The sequence below is a fragment of the Theobroma cacao genome, chromosome 1, assembly GCF_053813885.1.
Source record: "Theobroma cacao isolate CCN51 chromosome 1, ASM5381388v1, whole genome shotgun sequence".
Classification (NCBI taxonomy): Eukaryota; Viridiplantae; Streptophyta; class Magnoliopsida; order Malvales; family Malvaceae; genus Theobroma; species Theobroma cacao.
In genome coordinates this window covers 40686447-40702195 of record NC_142639.1, presented here as the reverse complement: position 1 = coordinate 40702195, position 15749 = coordinate 40686447, and the positions used below count along the sequence as shown (strand labels likewise).

The following is a 15749-nucleotide window of genomic DNA, read 5'->3' as shown; positions in this document are numbered from 1 at the left end:
CTCACGCCCGTTGCCAAGAAAGGGCGTTTAAGTCTTTTGGCTTTCAAACTTGGACTTTGATAAAAAAAAAAAAAAAAACCAAACTAAAACTCGATCTGAATCTCGAGCCCTTTGCCTCTGTGTATCAAAACAGTTCACTCTTCTCCTCCTTGCACCCTTTACTCTTTTTTTCCATTTCTTATGCAATTCGAACCACAGCAACCGTGTAGACTCACCGAGTCGACTCGACTCCATTTCTTACTCAGATAATTCACTCAGCTCCCAAGTAAAGAGAGATAAAACGAACCCTAGCATTTGGTTGTCCATTTCCTAGATCTGAGTTGGTGAGTGAGGTGTTATATCCGACTCGGGAATGGCTTCTTCGGAAGCCGATTCCCGCATGAGCCAAGTGGTAGCCCCAGCCCTAGAGAAGATCATCAAGAACGCTTCGTGGCGGAAGCACTCGAAACTCGCTCACCAATGCAAATCTCTTCTCGAGAGACTCACTTCTCCGACGAAGTCGCCTGTGTCTCCGTCAGATTCGGAGCCCGACAGCTCGATCCCTGGACCGCTCCACGACGGCGGCCCAGTAGAATATTCCCTCGCTGAATCAGAGACCATCCTCAGCACTCTGATTAACGCTTGCGCCACTGCCTTCAATAAGATCGTCGATCCAGCCGTTGATTGCATCCAGAAGTTAATCGCCTATGGCTACCTACGTGGCGAAGCGGACCCCACCGGAGGCCCTGAGGCTCAGCTCTTATCCAAATTGATTGAATCCGTCTGTAAATGCCACGATTTAGGCGACGATGCCGTTGAATTATTGGTTTTGAAAACGCTTTTGTCCGCGGTAACTTCCATCTCACTGCGAATTCACGGTGACTGTTTGTTGCAAATTGTGAGGACTTGCTATGATATTTACTTAGGGAGTAAAAATGTGGTAAATCAAACAACGGCAAAAGCCTCTTTGATTCAAATGTTAGTGATTGTTTTTAGGAGAATGGAGGCTGATTCATCAACAGTCCCAATTCAGCCTATTGTAGTGGCTGAATTGATGGAGCCGGTTGAGAAATCAGATGCTGATGGATCAATGACTCAGTTTGTTCAAGGGTTTATAACTAAGATTATGCAGGACATTGATGGAGTGTTGAATCCAGTGGCGCCAAGTAAGGTTTCTTTAGGTGGCCATGATGGTGCATTTGAAACAACCACTGTTGAAACCACGAATCCGGCTGATTTGCTGGATTCGACTGATAAGGATATGTTGGATGCGAAATATTGGGAGATTAGCATGTATAAGACAGCACTGGAAGGGAGGAAAGGAGAGTTGGCAGATGGGGAAGTAGAGAGAGATGATGATTTGGAGGTTCAGATTGGGAATAAGTTGAGAAGGGATGCGTTTTTGGTGTTTAGAGCACTTTGCAAGTTGTCAATGAAGACACCGCCTAAAGAGGCTTTGGCAGATCCCCAGTTGATGAGAGGGAAGATTGTGGCACTTGAGTTGTTGAAGATTTTGTTGGAGAATGCTGGAGCCGTTTTCAGAACAAGTGAAAGGTATCTTAGTGTTTCCTTTTTGCACATATTTCTCTGATTTTATTTGATTATTCTAATTTGCATTTTGAAAAGTTCCTTCAGGTTAGGGCTTTAATTGTTCATTTGCTTTACTTTGTGTTCATGGAAAATGTGATATGTAACTTTTGATATGCCCTCTTAATATTAGTTTGCTACATATGTAGGCATTTAGTATGCACTAGAGGATAAATATGTGCTGGCTATAGGTTACATCCTGAAACAATAGTAAGTTGTAGGCACTTAGGTAGTGATCTTGGAGGATTGGCAAAAACATAATAGCATTTTAAAACATCTGAGGTGGCTTCTACTGAGAAGGTGACATTGAAGTAAATCTCAGTGGTGTAGAATTTCACTGGATATTTTAAACCCTCTTGTGAGGTAATCTTTGTGGGCATGGACCCTTGAACATTTGGCAAATTGCTCTGGGTGTTTTATTGATGTGTCTTTTTATTCACCAACTTAGTTCCCTCACCTCTGTTTACTTTGAAAAGTTGTGGTGTATTTGCCTGTTGGCAGTTTTTCAGTTACATTTTTGTTTGCATTTGTATTGCAGCAGCACCTTTAGTTCTTGATTCCTGTGGAAGATTTACTTTTATTTTTATACTGAGATTGCTTTTATTTATTTTTATTTTTATTTTTATTTTTGAATGATAAATTCCATGCCTTAACATGTGGGGAGAGTACATATAATGTTTTTAATTTCCTAGATTGAAAATGACATAATATTTTATTGCTTTTTACACATTTCAGTTTTTTGTTTGCTCAGCACCTGTCCTGATATTGAAATTTTCTTCTTGTGGATATGCTTGTGGTGGTACAGGTTTTTAGGTGCCATAAAGCAATACTTGTGTCTGTCACTATTGAAAAACAGTGCTTCTACTCTTATGATTGTTTTCCAGCTTTCTTGCTCCATTTTTATTAGTCTGGTGTCAAGGTTTCGAGCTGGACTGAAAGCAGAGATTGGAGTATTTTTTCCTATGATTGTTCTCCGGGTCTTGGAAAATGTTGCTCAACCTAATTTTCAGCAAAAGATGATAGTTCTTCGTTTTCTCGACAAGCTTTGTGTTGATTCACAGATCTTGGTAGATATCTTTATCAACTATGATTGTGATGTCAATTCGTCAAACATATTTGAGAGGTAATGTTCTGTACTCTTATTATGTTATCAACAATAACACCATATTTTTTTGGTAGAAGTTAATAACTTTTGCATATTTCTCATTTTGTCATTATGGTTCTTTCCAGAATGGTCAATGGACTTCTGAAAACAGCTCAAGGTGTTCCTCCTGGCACAGCTACAACACTGTTGCCACCCCAGGAAGCAACCATGAAACTTGAAGCTATGAAGTGTTTAGTGGCTATTTTAAAATCAATGGGAGACTGGATGAACAAACAGTTGCGCATTCCAGATTCTCATTCTACCAAGAGATTTGAAGTAGTTGAGAACAGTCCTGATCCTGGAAATGTCCCCATGGCGAATGGGAATGGGGATGAGCCTGTTGAAGGATCAGATTCTCATTCTGAAGCCTCTAGTGAAGCGTCTGATGTTTTGACAATTGAGCAACGTCGAGCTTACAAGCTTGAACTTCAGGTATGTTACATAGATGATGTATGGTAAACTGGTCTAACTTTGTCATCATTTAGCTGATCATCATTCATGACATCCAATTTAAAATTTGTGGCAGGAAGGTATATCTCTTTTTAATAGGAAACCTAAGAAAGGGATTGAATTTCTAATTAAAGCAAATAAGGTTGGTGACTCCCCAGAGGAGATTGCTGCTTTTCTAAAAAATGCTTCTGGTCTGAACAAAACATTGATTGGTGATTATCTTGGAGAAAGGGAGGATTTATCACTTAAAGTGATGCATGCCTATGTTGACTCCTTTGACTTTCAAGGCATGGAGTTTGATGAGGCAATCCGAGCCTTTTTGCAAGGTTTTAGATTGCCTGGTGAGGCACAAAAGATTGATCGAATCATGGAAAAGTTTGCTGAACGGTACTGCAAATGTAACCCGAAGGCTTTCATCAGTGCTGATACAGCTTATGTTCTTGCTTACTCTGTCATAATGCTCAATACCGATGCTCATAACCCTATGGTCAAGAACAAGGTGCATATATATTCTCTATCTGATTCTATTGACATTTAGTGCAAGAATATTGATGAAGTTCCCCCTTTTCCTAAATTGAAATATGCAGATGTCAGCTGATGATTTCATAAGAAACAATCGTGGCATAGATGATGGAAAAGATTTGCCAGAAGAGTACTTGAGATCATTATTTGAACGGATATCAAGAAATGAGATCAAAATGAAAGAAGATGATTTGTCTGTGCAACAGAAGCAGTCAGTGAACTCCAAAATATTAGGTTTGGACAGTATCTTGAATATTGTAATACGTAAGCGTGATGAAGACCAGCATATGGAGACCAGTGATGATCTTATCAGGCACATGCAAGAACAATTTAAAGAGAAAGCTCGCAAATCTGAGTAAGATCAACTGGTTTTTAAGCTTTTATATTGATGCTCTACTAACCCATCCTATCTATGTCTCTAGAATTGGCTGAAATTTTGATGGTATTTTCTTTCAATATTTTAATGGTTTAAGCTTCATTAATGTGTTGAGATGTTACAAATATTATATTCTATTCTAATTTAGATATTTTTCACTTTAACCTTGTGGTACTTTAATGGGATTTCTCTCTTCTCCCCCCCCCCCCTCCCCACTTAGCAACACATTTCCTGAAATGTGGCATTTCCTGTTTGAAGAAGAAACTTTGTTTTTGATAACCCCTTGATTTCCATTCTATTGGCAATATGTAGGTCAGTTTATTATGCAGCCACAGATGTGGTGATTCTCAGATTCATGGTTGAGGTATGTTGGGCTCCTATGTTGGCTGCCTTCAGTGTGCCTCTTGACCAAAGTGATGATGAAGTAGTGATAGCATTGTGTCTTGAAGGCTTCCGTTATGCAATCCATGTGACTGCTGTGATGTCCATGAAGACTCATAGAGATGCTTTTGTGACTTCATTAGCAAAGTTTACTTCGCTGCACTCTCCTGCAGATATCAAGCAGAAAAATATAGATGCAATCAAGGTTGGTATTTTGCTCATCTGCCCTGAATATGTTGTTAGTAATCTTTTTTTATTCGTATTCTAAAAAAGTCTATATTGTTTTAATTTGTGTGATTTTTTCTTTTTTATTATACCCCTTTCTAATGCTTGTAATCTGGCAAACTATGTGACGCAGTATATTCACATCAGTAAGAACACTTTATTTTGTTTTAGCCATTGCTGATATTCATTGTAACCTTTGGTATAGAGATGAAAATGAATGGTTGGCTTGCCCAAACTGAATGCGATTATTCTTCATGTATTAAATGAAGTTATTCTTTGAATAGAGAATTTAAGAAGTGGCCTTAATGCACTCGTTAACGAGATCCATTTACTTTAAAATTTCTGAACAGTTTATTTTTGAACTCTAAGCAAACTTCCATTTGCTTGTGGATCTAACATGGACTTTGCTATTTACATTGTTAATAGGCAATAGTTACAATTGCAGATGAAGATGGAAATTATTTACAAGAAGCTTGGGAGCATATTTTGACATGTGTGTCCCGGTTTGAGCATTTACATCTCTTGGGAGAGGGTGCTCCTCCAGATGCCACTTTCTTTGCTTTTCCTCAGAATGAGTCAGAAAAATCTAAGCAAGCTAAGTCAGCTGTCCTTCCTGTTTTAAAGAAGAAGGGACCAGGAAGAATTCAGTATGCTGCTGCTGCTGTGATGAGGGGCTCATATGATAGTGCTGGTATTGGAGGCAATACTGCTGGGGCAGTCACATCTGAACAGATGAACAATTTAGTCTCTAATCTCAACATGTTAGAGCAAGTTGGAAGCTCTGAAATGAATCGTATATTCACACGTAGTCAAAAATTGAATAGTGAGGCTATCATAGATTTTGTTAAGGCTTTATGCAAGGTGTCCATGGAGGAGTTGCGATCTACATCTGATCCTCGGGTTTTTAGCCTTACAAAGATTGTTGAGATTGCGTAAGAATCATTCCACTTCTCTTTCTTTGGTGTACTTAGTGCAGTATATTTGTGTATTGTTTCTAACTGTAAATTTTGTGATCAATTGACAGGCACTATAACATGAACCGGATCAGGCTTGTATGGTCAAGCATCTGGCTTGTACTCTCTGATTTCTTTGTGACCATTGGCTGTTCTGAAAACCTGTCAATTGCAATTTTTGCTATGGACTCTTTACGGCAGCTATCGATGAAATTTTTGGAGCGAGAAGAGTTGGCTAATTACAATTTTCAGAATGAATTTATGAAGCCTTTTGTCATTGTTATGCGTAAGAGTAGTGCTGTTGAAATCCGAGAATTAATCATCAGATGTGTCTCACAGATGGTATTATCTCGTGTCAATCATGTCAAATCAGGGTGGAAGAGCATGTTCATGGTATTGAATTTTTAATAACTATCATATTGATCCTAGCTTTTGACACCTTAATCTTTGATCAATTTATTACTGAACTGATAAATCTTTTTCAGGTTTTCACTACTGCAGCTTATGACGATCACAAAAACATTGTACTGTTAGCCTTTGAAATAATGGAGAAGATTATTCGAGACTATTTCCCATACATTACTGAAACTGAAACAACCACATTCACAGATTGTGTGAACTGCTTAATTGCATTCACCAATAGTAGATTCAACAAAGACATCAGTCTCAATGCAATTGCTTTTCTACGTTTCTGTGCCACGAAACTTGCAGAAGGGGATCTTGGCTCTTCATCAAAGAGTAAGGATAAGGAATCTGGGAAGATTTCTCCGTCTTCACCCCACAAGGGAAAAGATGGAAGACAAGATAATGGAGAGCTAATGGATAAGGATGGTCATCTCTATTTCTGGTTTCCTTTGTTGGCTGGTAAGGAAAAATGAACTAGTTGTTTTAATGTTACAAGGCATTTGAATTTGCTTGAGTTTTTTATCTTCAAACTTTAGAAATGCATTTTGTTCTTAACCTACATCACATTTTGCTGTGCAGGTTTATCAGAACTTAGCTTTGACCCTAGGCCAGAAATTAGGAAGAGTGCTTTGCAAGTGCTGTTTGAAACTTTGCGCAACCATGGTCACCTCTTCTCACTGCCTTTGTGGGAAAGGGTGTTCGAATCTGTCCTTTTTCCAATATTTGACTATGTGCGTCATGCTATTGATCCATCAGGTGGTGACTCACCTGAGCAGGGAATTGTTAATGATGTGGGTGAACTCGATCAAGATGCATGGCTCTATGAGACATGTACATTGGCACTCCAATTAGTTGTAGATCTTTTTGTGAATTTTTATAATACTGTCAATCCACTTTTGAGAAAGGTTCTCTCTTTACTTGTAAGTTTCATCAAGCGTCCCCACCAAAGCCTAGCTGGTATTGGTATTGCTGCATTTGTCCGTTTGATGAGCAATGCGGGTGATCTTTTTTCTGAGGAAAAGTGGCTGGAAGTAGTTTCTTCTTTAAAAGAAGCAGCTAATGCAACACTTCCTGATTTTTCCTACATTGTTAGTGGAGATAGCATGGTTGGAAGCAATGAACATGCTTTGAACGGCGAAAGTAATGAGGTGGCTGCTGGTTCTGACACACCTCATGATGATTCAGAGAGCCTGAGAACACAGCGTCTTTATGCTTCTTTATCTGATGCTAAGTGCCGAGCTGCTGTTCAGCTTTTATTGATACAGGTAGACTTTTCATCTTAATTTTGAATAATGATTAGAAAACCTTTTCTCATATCATAAACTAGTGAAGAAATAGAATGGAAATACAGTCTTTCAGTTCTTTGTTTCTTTAATTAATTTAATATCATTTTGGAGTTGAGGGAGGGTTCAGACTTGCAAAAGGTATTGCTAATGCTTAATGGCATTTGTGATATAAACAATAAGCCTTTGGGCACTTGTCTCTTCTAGTGCTTTTTGACACCTTCTGGACTTAGACGAGTTTTTTCAGGGTCAGTAAAAATGGATGTGCTGGGAATAGTATTTGTCTTTCTTTCTTTGAAATTTTTAAAATTAGAGTGCTAAGTTATTGTGTAAAGATATTTGAAACTGTCTGAATTTAAATCTTTTTAGTCCTTTTAAGACAATTTGCTGTTGGAATTAATTTATGGGTGTATCCTATGCTGATGGAAAGTGAAGTAGTGCAACTATGGATTGCTTTCCATATCTTAGACTATGGCTTTGGATCTAGTATGATTTGTCCGATTTAACTTCCTGGAGTTAAGTCCCCTCCTCCCAAGCGTTTGGACTTTATAAAGGTTTAATGAAATTGTCAGAGTTATAGAACGTAGGCTGATTTTTCTGAAGATTGTATTTAAAATTGCAAATTTTCAAAATTAGCAAGTATTAATTGACCCTACATTTTTTCATTTCCTTTATATTTGCCCGAATATCTAACTAAAAAATATGTTTATTTTGAGTTTGAAATGGTCTAATTCGACTCTTGGGTGTGATTTTGCTGTTCTTATTTTCTTGACAGGCGGTGATGGAAATTTATAACATGTATCGAACTCACCTTTCAGCTAAGAACACCTTAGTCCTCTTTGATGCTATGCATGATGTTGCATCCCATGCTCACAGGATCAACAACAATACTACGCTACGTTCCAAGCTTCAAGAGTTTGGTCCCATGACCCAAATGCAGGATCCTCCGTTATTACGTCTGGAGAATGAGTCGTATCAATTTTGCCTAACTTTCTTGCAGAATCTGATATTGGATAGGCCTCCTAGGTATGAGGAGGATGAAGTTGAGTCACATCTTGTTGATCTTTGCCGGGAGGTGTTACTGTTTTATTTGGAAACTGCTCGCTCTGGACAGACTTCTGAAACATCTGTCAATGGGCAAACCCAATGGTTGGTTCCTTTAGGTTCTGGAAAACGAAGGGAATTGGCTGCCCGTGCACCTCTTATTGTGGCTACTCTCCAGGCCATTTGTAGCTTGGGAGACACTTTGTTCGAGAAGAACTTACCTCTGTTCTTCCCACTTCTTTCAAGCTTGATAAGTTGTGAGCATGGTTCGAATGAGGTCCAGGTAGCTCTCAGTGATATGCTGAGCTCCTCTGTGGGTCCCGTTTTGCTTCGATCATGTTGATCTTGGCGAAATATGGACTCTGTTTTGGATGTATGATATATATGTTTCTCTTTTCCTCTTATCTAACTCCATAGTTTTCCATTTTCTTCTTTAGTTTATAATAATTGTTTACCGGAAGTATAGTTTTCAGTGTATGAAGAGTTAGAGTTGGTTTTGAATTGGCTAGTGCTTCTGAACATGCTGTAGTTTATGTGAGAGAACAGCCACTCTCTTCAGAATTTTATAGATATCATCATCGGGGGAATTTTGTGTTGTATGGTAGTCAAAAAATAATTTTTTTTCCTGTCAAATGAGTTTCAGAACATGAATTTTTCTGTAAGAAAATTATCTTATTAAATACGTGAGATTGAAGACCTCCTCTTGTTGTATAGAAACTTCAATTCAATTTTGAGGTTGGTAGCCCCGAAAGTTCAGAAAGCAATTGGACAGTTTCTGCCTTTCCAGGCAACTCCTATCTTGAATGTGGGAGACAGGTAAAAAAGATGATTTCTGTTTAACTTAAACTTTCTAGATTTTATCTTTGGACAGATAGAGACTAGGAAAAGGACATGTACTTTTAGAAATGTTGTCGTCCGTTGTTGGTACTAGGTAACAGAATTAGGAGTTCTGTTTCGGAACCAATGATCCCAGCTTCTTTACAAATCGAACAAACAAAATTTCTCCAAGATTGATTGCCTACTGTTGTGTAGAAACTAGGGGTAATCTGAGCTTTGTCTTTGCTTTATTTGGGATTAGTGAAATCCCAAATCATCAAGAAAAGAGAGAAACAGCGGTTACCATTATTCCTCCTCACCAAATGGATTTGACTTTTGGGACACAAACGGTAACTCATAACAGCCTGCCTTCCAAAAAAGAACTGGAGCCAATCGCTCCCCTTGCTGCGGAGGCCTCGACGTGTAAAAACAAACACAAGGGTAGTTGAAAACGAAATATGCCGGCCCCTTTCGGTTGTGCTATATTATGAATTCAGCTGGCATCCACCAGACAAGACTTGATCAACTCAACGTTAAAAGGAGACTGTCATAATCCTTGATCCTCCATCCATGCCCTTGCTCTCTATCGAATTTTCAAGATAAAAGGCAAAGAGATTATCCTTTCCAGAAGGGGATCATTTGGTCTTTGTGCATGGTATTGTACCCCATAAAATGATTGCTATGTGACAAATTACTAAGCTTCTTGAAAACAGCCATAACTTTCAGCTCCAACATAACTTGCCTTTCATTTTTTACCAGTTATTTTCTTTGTTTCTCTCTTTGGATTATGCTAAGTTCTTGCAAAGCCTGTTGGATCTCTCTGTACAAGAGAGCGAAACTGTTTCTTCATGTCAAACGATGCAAGAGAAGAAACCTTCGCAGGTTGTCGTCAAGTTTTGATTTGACAACATCGTCATTTGGGGCCATGGAACTGTCTGGTCAGTTTAGACAAGTATTCAAAGTCATCGACGCAAATGGGGATGGGAAGATATCTTCCTTAGAGCTCCGTGAAGTGCTTTTGTGCCTTGGACATGAAAAGTCTACAGCCTTCAAAGCAGCTGAAGGAATGATCAGAGAAATGGATTTCAATGGAGATGGTTTCATCGACCTGGATGAGTTTATGCATGCAGTTAACACGGAAGGAGCAATCTGTAGCAATAGCGAGGAAGCTTACCTCATGGATGCTTTTCACATCTTTGATACTGACAAGAACGGGTTAATCTCTGCCAAAGAGTTGAGTAAGGTTCTGATTAGCCTTGGATTCAGAAAGTGTAGCCTTCAAGAGTGCAAACGCATGATCAGAGGTGTTGATAAGGATGGAGATGGGTTTGTGGACTTCAAAGAATTTCGATCAATGATGGCCGCAGGTACAACTTGAAGCTGGAGAAAAGTCAATAAAGCTTAATCATGAATATTCTCCAGGTACCCATAATTCTTTTTCTTTAATGTTCTGTCTAGAACTACAACCTTATCATTCGAAGCTTGGTCTAAATGTAATGAGTTAAAGTACAGCTCTGTAATTTAGCTTTAGTCCCTGATAGAGCTTTCTATAACACCATAGCCATATGATTAAAGCAGAATTGAAGCAGATTGTGTGAGCAATGGGGCAGAATTTAAACTGAAGTAGATCCTTAAGTTCCAAGTTTGTAAGAAGTTTTTTTGGATTGTTCCTTCTACCGGTATCAATGCTGGTCCCTGTCTTCCTTCCTTTCTGTCATCCTCACATCCACATCGACGCCCACACTGCTCACAAGAAGCCTAAGACAAGTTTTTGGGTATGGGTCCTCCATCCTTTGTCTCGTCCATACATAGCCTCTTCGGAAGTTTTGTCATTGGGTTAATTTTCAAAGCTACATTGCACAGTAGCAATGCCACCAGAAACAGCAGCTTTTGTGACAACCCCAAGAATTCTTGACACTATCATTGGCAAAAATACAAAGACATGAGTTTGAAATGTTCACGTTTTCTATCTCCATTTGTTAATATATGATTGGTTTTCTCATCACCCCACTTTCGCTTTCCTTGCTAAGCTCATAAACAGTTGGAAATTGGAACCTTCTTCTATTAACCAAATTCAGCATCTTATCCATTCCAATTCAAAAATGCCGACTAGATATTTTTGCATGAATGTTGCTTGTGGATGAAACCTCTGAATTTGGAGCTCATCGCTTGATCTATATATCCCATGCTGTAGGCCTGACTCGAAACACCTTTTCTAGCTCTTGAGCAAGGGTCAGATGCCATTAACCCAATCCAATTGAGCCAAGCGCCAGACTCCATAAGCCCAAAAGGGTATTAAGACAGAGATAGGACTCAGCTACACTTCTAAATCTGAGCTCGATTGATTTGGTTACAAAATAAAATTTTGTAAGAAGTGCTTTTTTGACATAGGTTTTGCAATTACAGAGCCAAAAAGTTTATTCCTAGTTGTAGCTCATAACCAACTAGGCCTAGCCTTAAAGCCTAAAATGAACATTTGGGCTAAACCGGCCTAGCCTTGAGTAATTATACATTTCAATGCTTAACTAATTAAGTATTTCTGCTAAAAACCATAAGATCCCTTGCAGACTTTGCTGCCAATTAATTTTGCTCTCCCCCCTGAAGTCTCGTTCAAACCCAAGGTACATACTTGAGACGTTGGGCATTGTTTTGAGAACATTAGGCAAAAGCCCTCTTTTTGGGTAGATTTGCTACCTTAAAATTGCCCATCATTGCAGTGTCCTCCAAGCTGGTTTCAACCCATATTTTAATGAGTTGTCGAAAGCCATGGCACGAAAACTGTACTTTTTCTCTACTGTTTTAGCAATAGCCATGTTGAAAGCAATCATGCTGTTTCTCTTTTGTTTAAATATTCAGTTTCCTTGTCAAACAGCGATAGAATGCAAAAGAAATGCTCTCTCTATAGCCTTTTAAGAATGCAAAAGACAGCAGAAAAAAAAAAAAAAGGTGACTTCTCTCAAAGTTATCATTATACTTTGTCGTTGGAGAGACAATTTTTCTCTTAGCGTGAGCATCACACATCAATGTGCATGTTATAACCATCTTTTTCTTAATATTAAAACTACATTTTTCCAAGTGCCCATCTACCAAAATTGTTCCAATCGAAATCAAAATATTACTTGCAGAAGGTTCCTAACAATAATCAGCACTCCCCTATATGTTGGAACCAAATTTTATATAAGAATCCCGACCCCCCTCTCAGTTGTACTTCGTTGCCTTATAAAAGAGTTGATTTTCTAGGTATGGATAATGTTTTTATTACCATTTTAGTGATTTAAAAAGGCTCACTTGCAAACCTATTGTCCTGTAAATTAATCAAAAGGAACTTCAGATACCTTGTCCTAGCACAAATTATTAAGACCAAAAAGGTTTCTAGGATGCTAAAATCATAATTAATTGATTGCCCTACCCATTTTTTATGGGTTCCGAAGGTAGCTAGATCGTCGAAAACTATGTTAAAAAGGTTTGAAAAACTCAAGATTTAAGATGGAGAAATGGAAAGACAATGAATTCTGAAAAAGGGTCACTTCCAGCCTTGAACAAAAATTTCATTTGAAAATGATTGCTCAAAGAGAAGCAATAGGTTGAAATGAAAAAACCCTGGATTTGGCAATCAATGTGGAAATGAAGCCGTTGACATTATGCTATACCATATGCACTTAGTTATTTGAATTGAAAGAGATCATACAAGCAGGTGAAGAGATGACAACAATGATTCCAAAACAATCGCCATCAAAATCACATGGCGACCTCAGTTTTGGTCGGCAGATTAGCCCCTAAAAAATTCCCAGTGCTCGATGTGGTTCGATTAATTAACTAAAGAATGAAAGCTTTCAATTGGCCGTCCCATGGAGGACAAAGAAAATGGGTGCAACAATCTCAAGCCACTTTGGCTATAAAGCGGCTTCTTAGAGAGAGAGAACATGCAAACACAAATGCTAGATTCGAAGCAATAGGTGCCCCTCACATGGAAGTGAAAGCCCCCATTTTTTTTTCTCCCGTTGAGGTGGTCCACTCTCTTGATGGATTAGCTTTACTTAAACAATTGTTAATTTTGGACAAGATAATGGGTTTTGATTTGTTTAATAAAAAGGGGTTTGATTAAAATAGTATTAGAGTTGCATTTAGACCAAAGCTCCATCAGTTTTTCTAAGTTCTTTCATTCGTTTCATCTTCTTTCTAAAGGGAAGACTATGTCTCAATTTTTTGAAGACTTAAACTTCTTCTTCTCTTCACAAGATTCAACTGGTTGGTTCATTTTTTTAAATGAAATTGCCTCCGTAAGCTCCGTGAACTCTACGCTGTTTTAGATTTGATAAAATTGACGGTAAAACGATTTCAAATAAATTAATCATAAAACCATTGACATAAAATTACGAATCAATCAAATGTTACCGACAATTTAAAACATAAATCAATCAATTAAAATCGTCAAAGATTGCATCGATTAAATATGCGTCAATGTAATTTTAATATTACATACACACATGTGAAAGTACAATATGAAATGAACTATATATGATTGAAAAATTGATGGAATGAAGAGGTGGTAAAAAGGCTCAGATATCACAAAGAAAAGCTGTTGTTGTTGAACAAAACCTGGGTTTCCTTACCTAGGTGAAGGAGATGATCAAAGGGCACGATGACCGCTTAAGAAAACGATGGTTCGTTTTACTACAACCGTGCAAATTTTCTAGTTTTATATATACAATGATATCTCTTAGTTTGCTGGCTTATATTGATTAATGGGGGTGACAATGAACCTCATGTTTTTAATATTAAGGTAGTTTTCATTTGTTGGGTTGTTTGTAAGAGAGAGAGAGAGAAGGGTTTGGCTAAACTCGATGAGAGGGACGAAAGTAACGTGAAGACGAGGATAAGGCGGACCGGTCATTCCGGAAAGGACCCATTCCCATTTAGATTCTCCTTCATCCAATCACCAAACCTTTTAATTTTGTTCCTATAAATTAATTATTTTGTATATAAAATAGCTTAATTTAAATCCTCACGAACATGATAAGCTAAAGGGATTAATTAGAGTGAGTTTTGACTTCTTTCCTTGCACCCAATGAATTAATTTACTAGCTATAGCTATAAATATATGTGCGGCAATATCAAAATTTCAAATGAGTACGGGTATAGCTTGAAGATTCAATTCCCGGCCTGTCAAATCATAGTAAAAGCTATTTAAAACAATGTATATATAAAATTATGAATATTTATTTGTTAACATTTTGAATATTTAAATTTTTTTATAGCGAGATGATAACATTTGTTTATTAATAATGTATTGAATTTATATATATACACAAGTAGGGAGAGTTGTTTTTGTACTTTGTAATGTTATATATATTCATATCCAAAATCTCATTGGATTCTTTCTTGCTACTTATCCTCTTTGTTCCTTTTACCTCCAAATTCAATACTTGGTCTTGAGATCAAGACTTGTTCTATAATGAAGAGTTCAAGACTCGTTTAATCTCTCTGAATCTCCCAATCCAATACTTATTTTAAATAAGCAAAATTAAAGAAATAATTTATTAATATGTGAGCAAAATTCCAGCTTATGATATGTCAATAAAAGACCTTTTAGCAGTAGATACCAACTAATAGTAGTATAGCACATGTGATTTATTCCAATATCCAAGTGCGGCTTGGATAAGATTAGACATAACTAAGCTTTTATTAAATCAGAATTATTCAAGGATACTTCTAATCTATTACTGCGACGATAATGGAAACCTTTTCCTAATTTATGATCCAAGTGACCATAACTAAATGTGTCAAGGACTCCGTTCCACGGAAAAAGTAAGACAAGCATGTAAAGTAGAGTGACATTAACCATGGTTTTAGATTATCCAGTTAGTCTTGGAACCAGACAGGTTCTGTTGGAACGAAACATGGCAAAAGAGAAATTGGAAAACCCGACAGAAGAGCATCAAATGGGTTCATGGGATTTAGGGTGTGGGCTATGTAGGATGTAAGTGAGTAGAGTCTTAGAATACGGGTGTGGCGTAGGGACAAAGAAACACCTAATATCTCTTCACATTAGCCATAAATACAGACACCTGCTTCTTATTGGACCCGAGTAGAGCGAATGGAAGGACCGCCTGTGCAGCTAGCTATTTTTTTATTTTTTTGGTTTTGGTTTTGGGGTGATTCATTTGCAATTCTCTTTTCTGAGGGTGTGAGTTGTGGGAGTCAGTCTTTGTTGGTGGCATCTGGGCATTGTCAGCGCCTCCCACGCTAGCTATCTCTCCTCTTTCATCTCATTCACGCCCACACGCCCACACGCCCTAGTTTCTGATTCAACATACAGCACCATTGACGATGCAGTCAAATCCCATTGTCGGTTTCAAATGCTTGATTTGTTTCCACTCCTAAACACCCTCCCTAGCTACCCTTGTCGATTTCTTTACCTAGAGCTACCCTCTTCTTTGCAAGTTTCATTCTACTTTCTTACCTGCCACCACAACTGATATTAGGATTTACATTTATTTTTACATTATTATGATTAAAAAAGTGATTTAAACAGCCCCTTATTTCATTCTTACTATAATTTTCACTGATTAAACAGAAAATAT

At 37.8% G+C, this 15749-nt stretch overlaps 2 protein-coding genes across 2 annotated transcripts; both read left to right on the top strand.

The window, feature by feature from the left end:
• Positions 1 to 85: 85 nt before the first annotated feature.
• Positions 86 to 8936, top strand: LOC18614286 (brefeldin A-inhibited guanine nucleotide-exchange protein 2-like). Its single transcript, XM_007051972.3, has 11 exons — positions 86 to 1533; positions 2372 to 2689; positions 2797 to 3142; positions 3237 to 3659; positions 3748 to 4037; positions 4371 to 4644; positions 5091 to 5596; positions 5689 to 6010; positions 6103 to 6481; positions 6602 to 7287; positions 8081 to 8936. The coding sequence occupies exons 1-11, from the start codon at positions 353 to 355 to the stop codon at positions 8690 to 8692; spliced, it is 5337 nt and encodes a 1778-aa protein (XP_007052034.2). The 5' UTR covers positions 86 to 352; the 3' UTR covers positions 8693 to 8936.
• A 591-nt stretch (positions 8937 to 9527) lies between these two features.
• Positions 9528 to 11170, top strand: LOC18614285 (putative calcium-binding protein CML18). Its single transcript, XM_007051971.3, has one exon. It carries the CDS (start codon positions 9953 to 9955, stop codon positions 10541 to 10543), a length of 591 nt encoding a protein of 196 aa, XP_007052033.3. The 5' UTR covers positions 9528 to 9952; the 3' UTR covers positions 10544 to 11170.
• The last annotated feature ends 4579 nt before the right edge of the window (positions 11171 to 15749 follow it).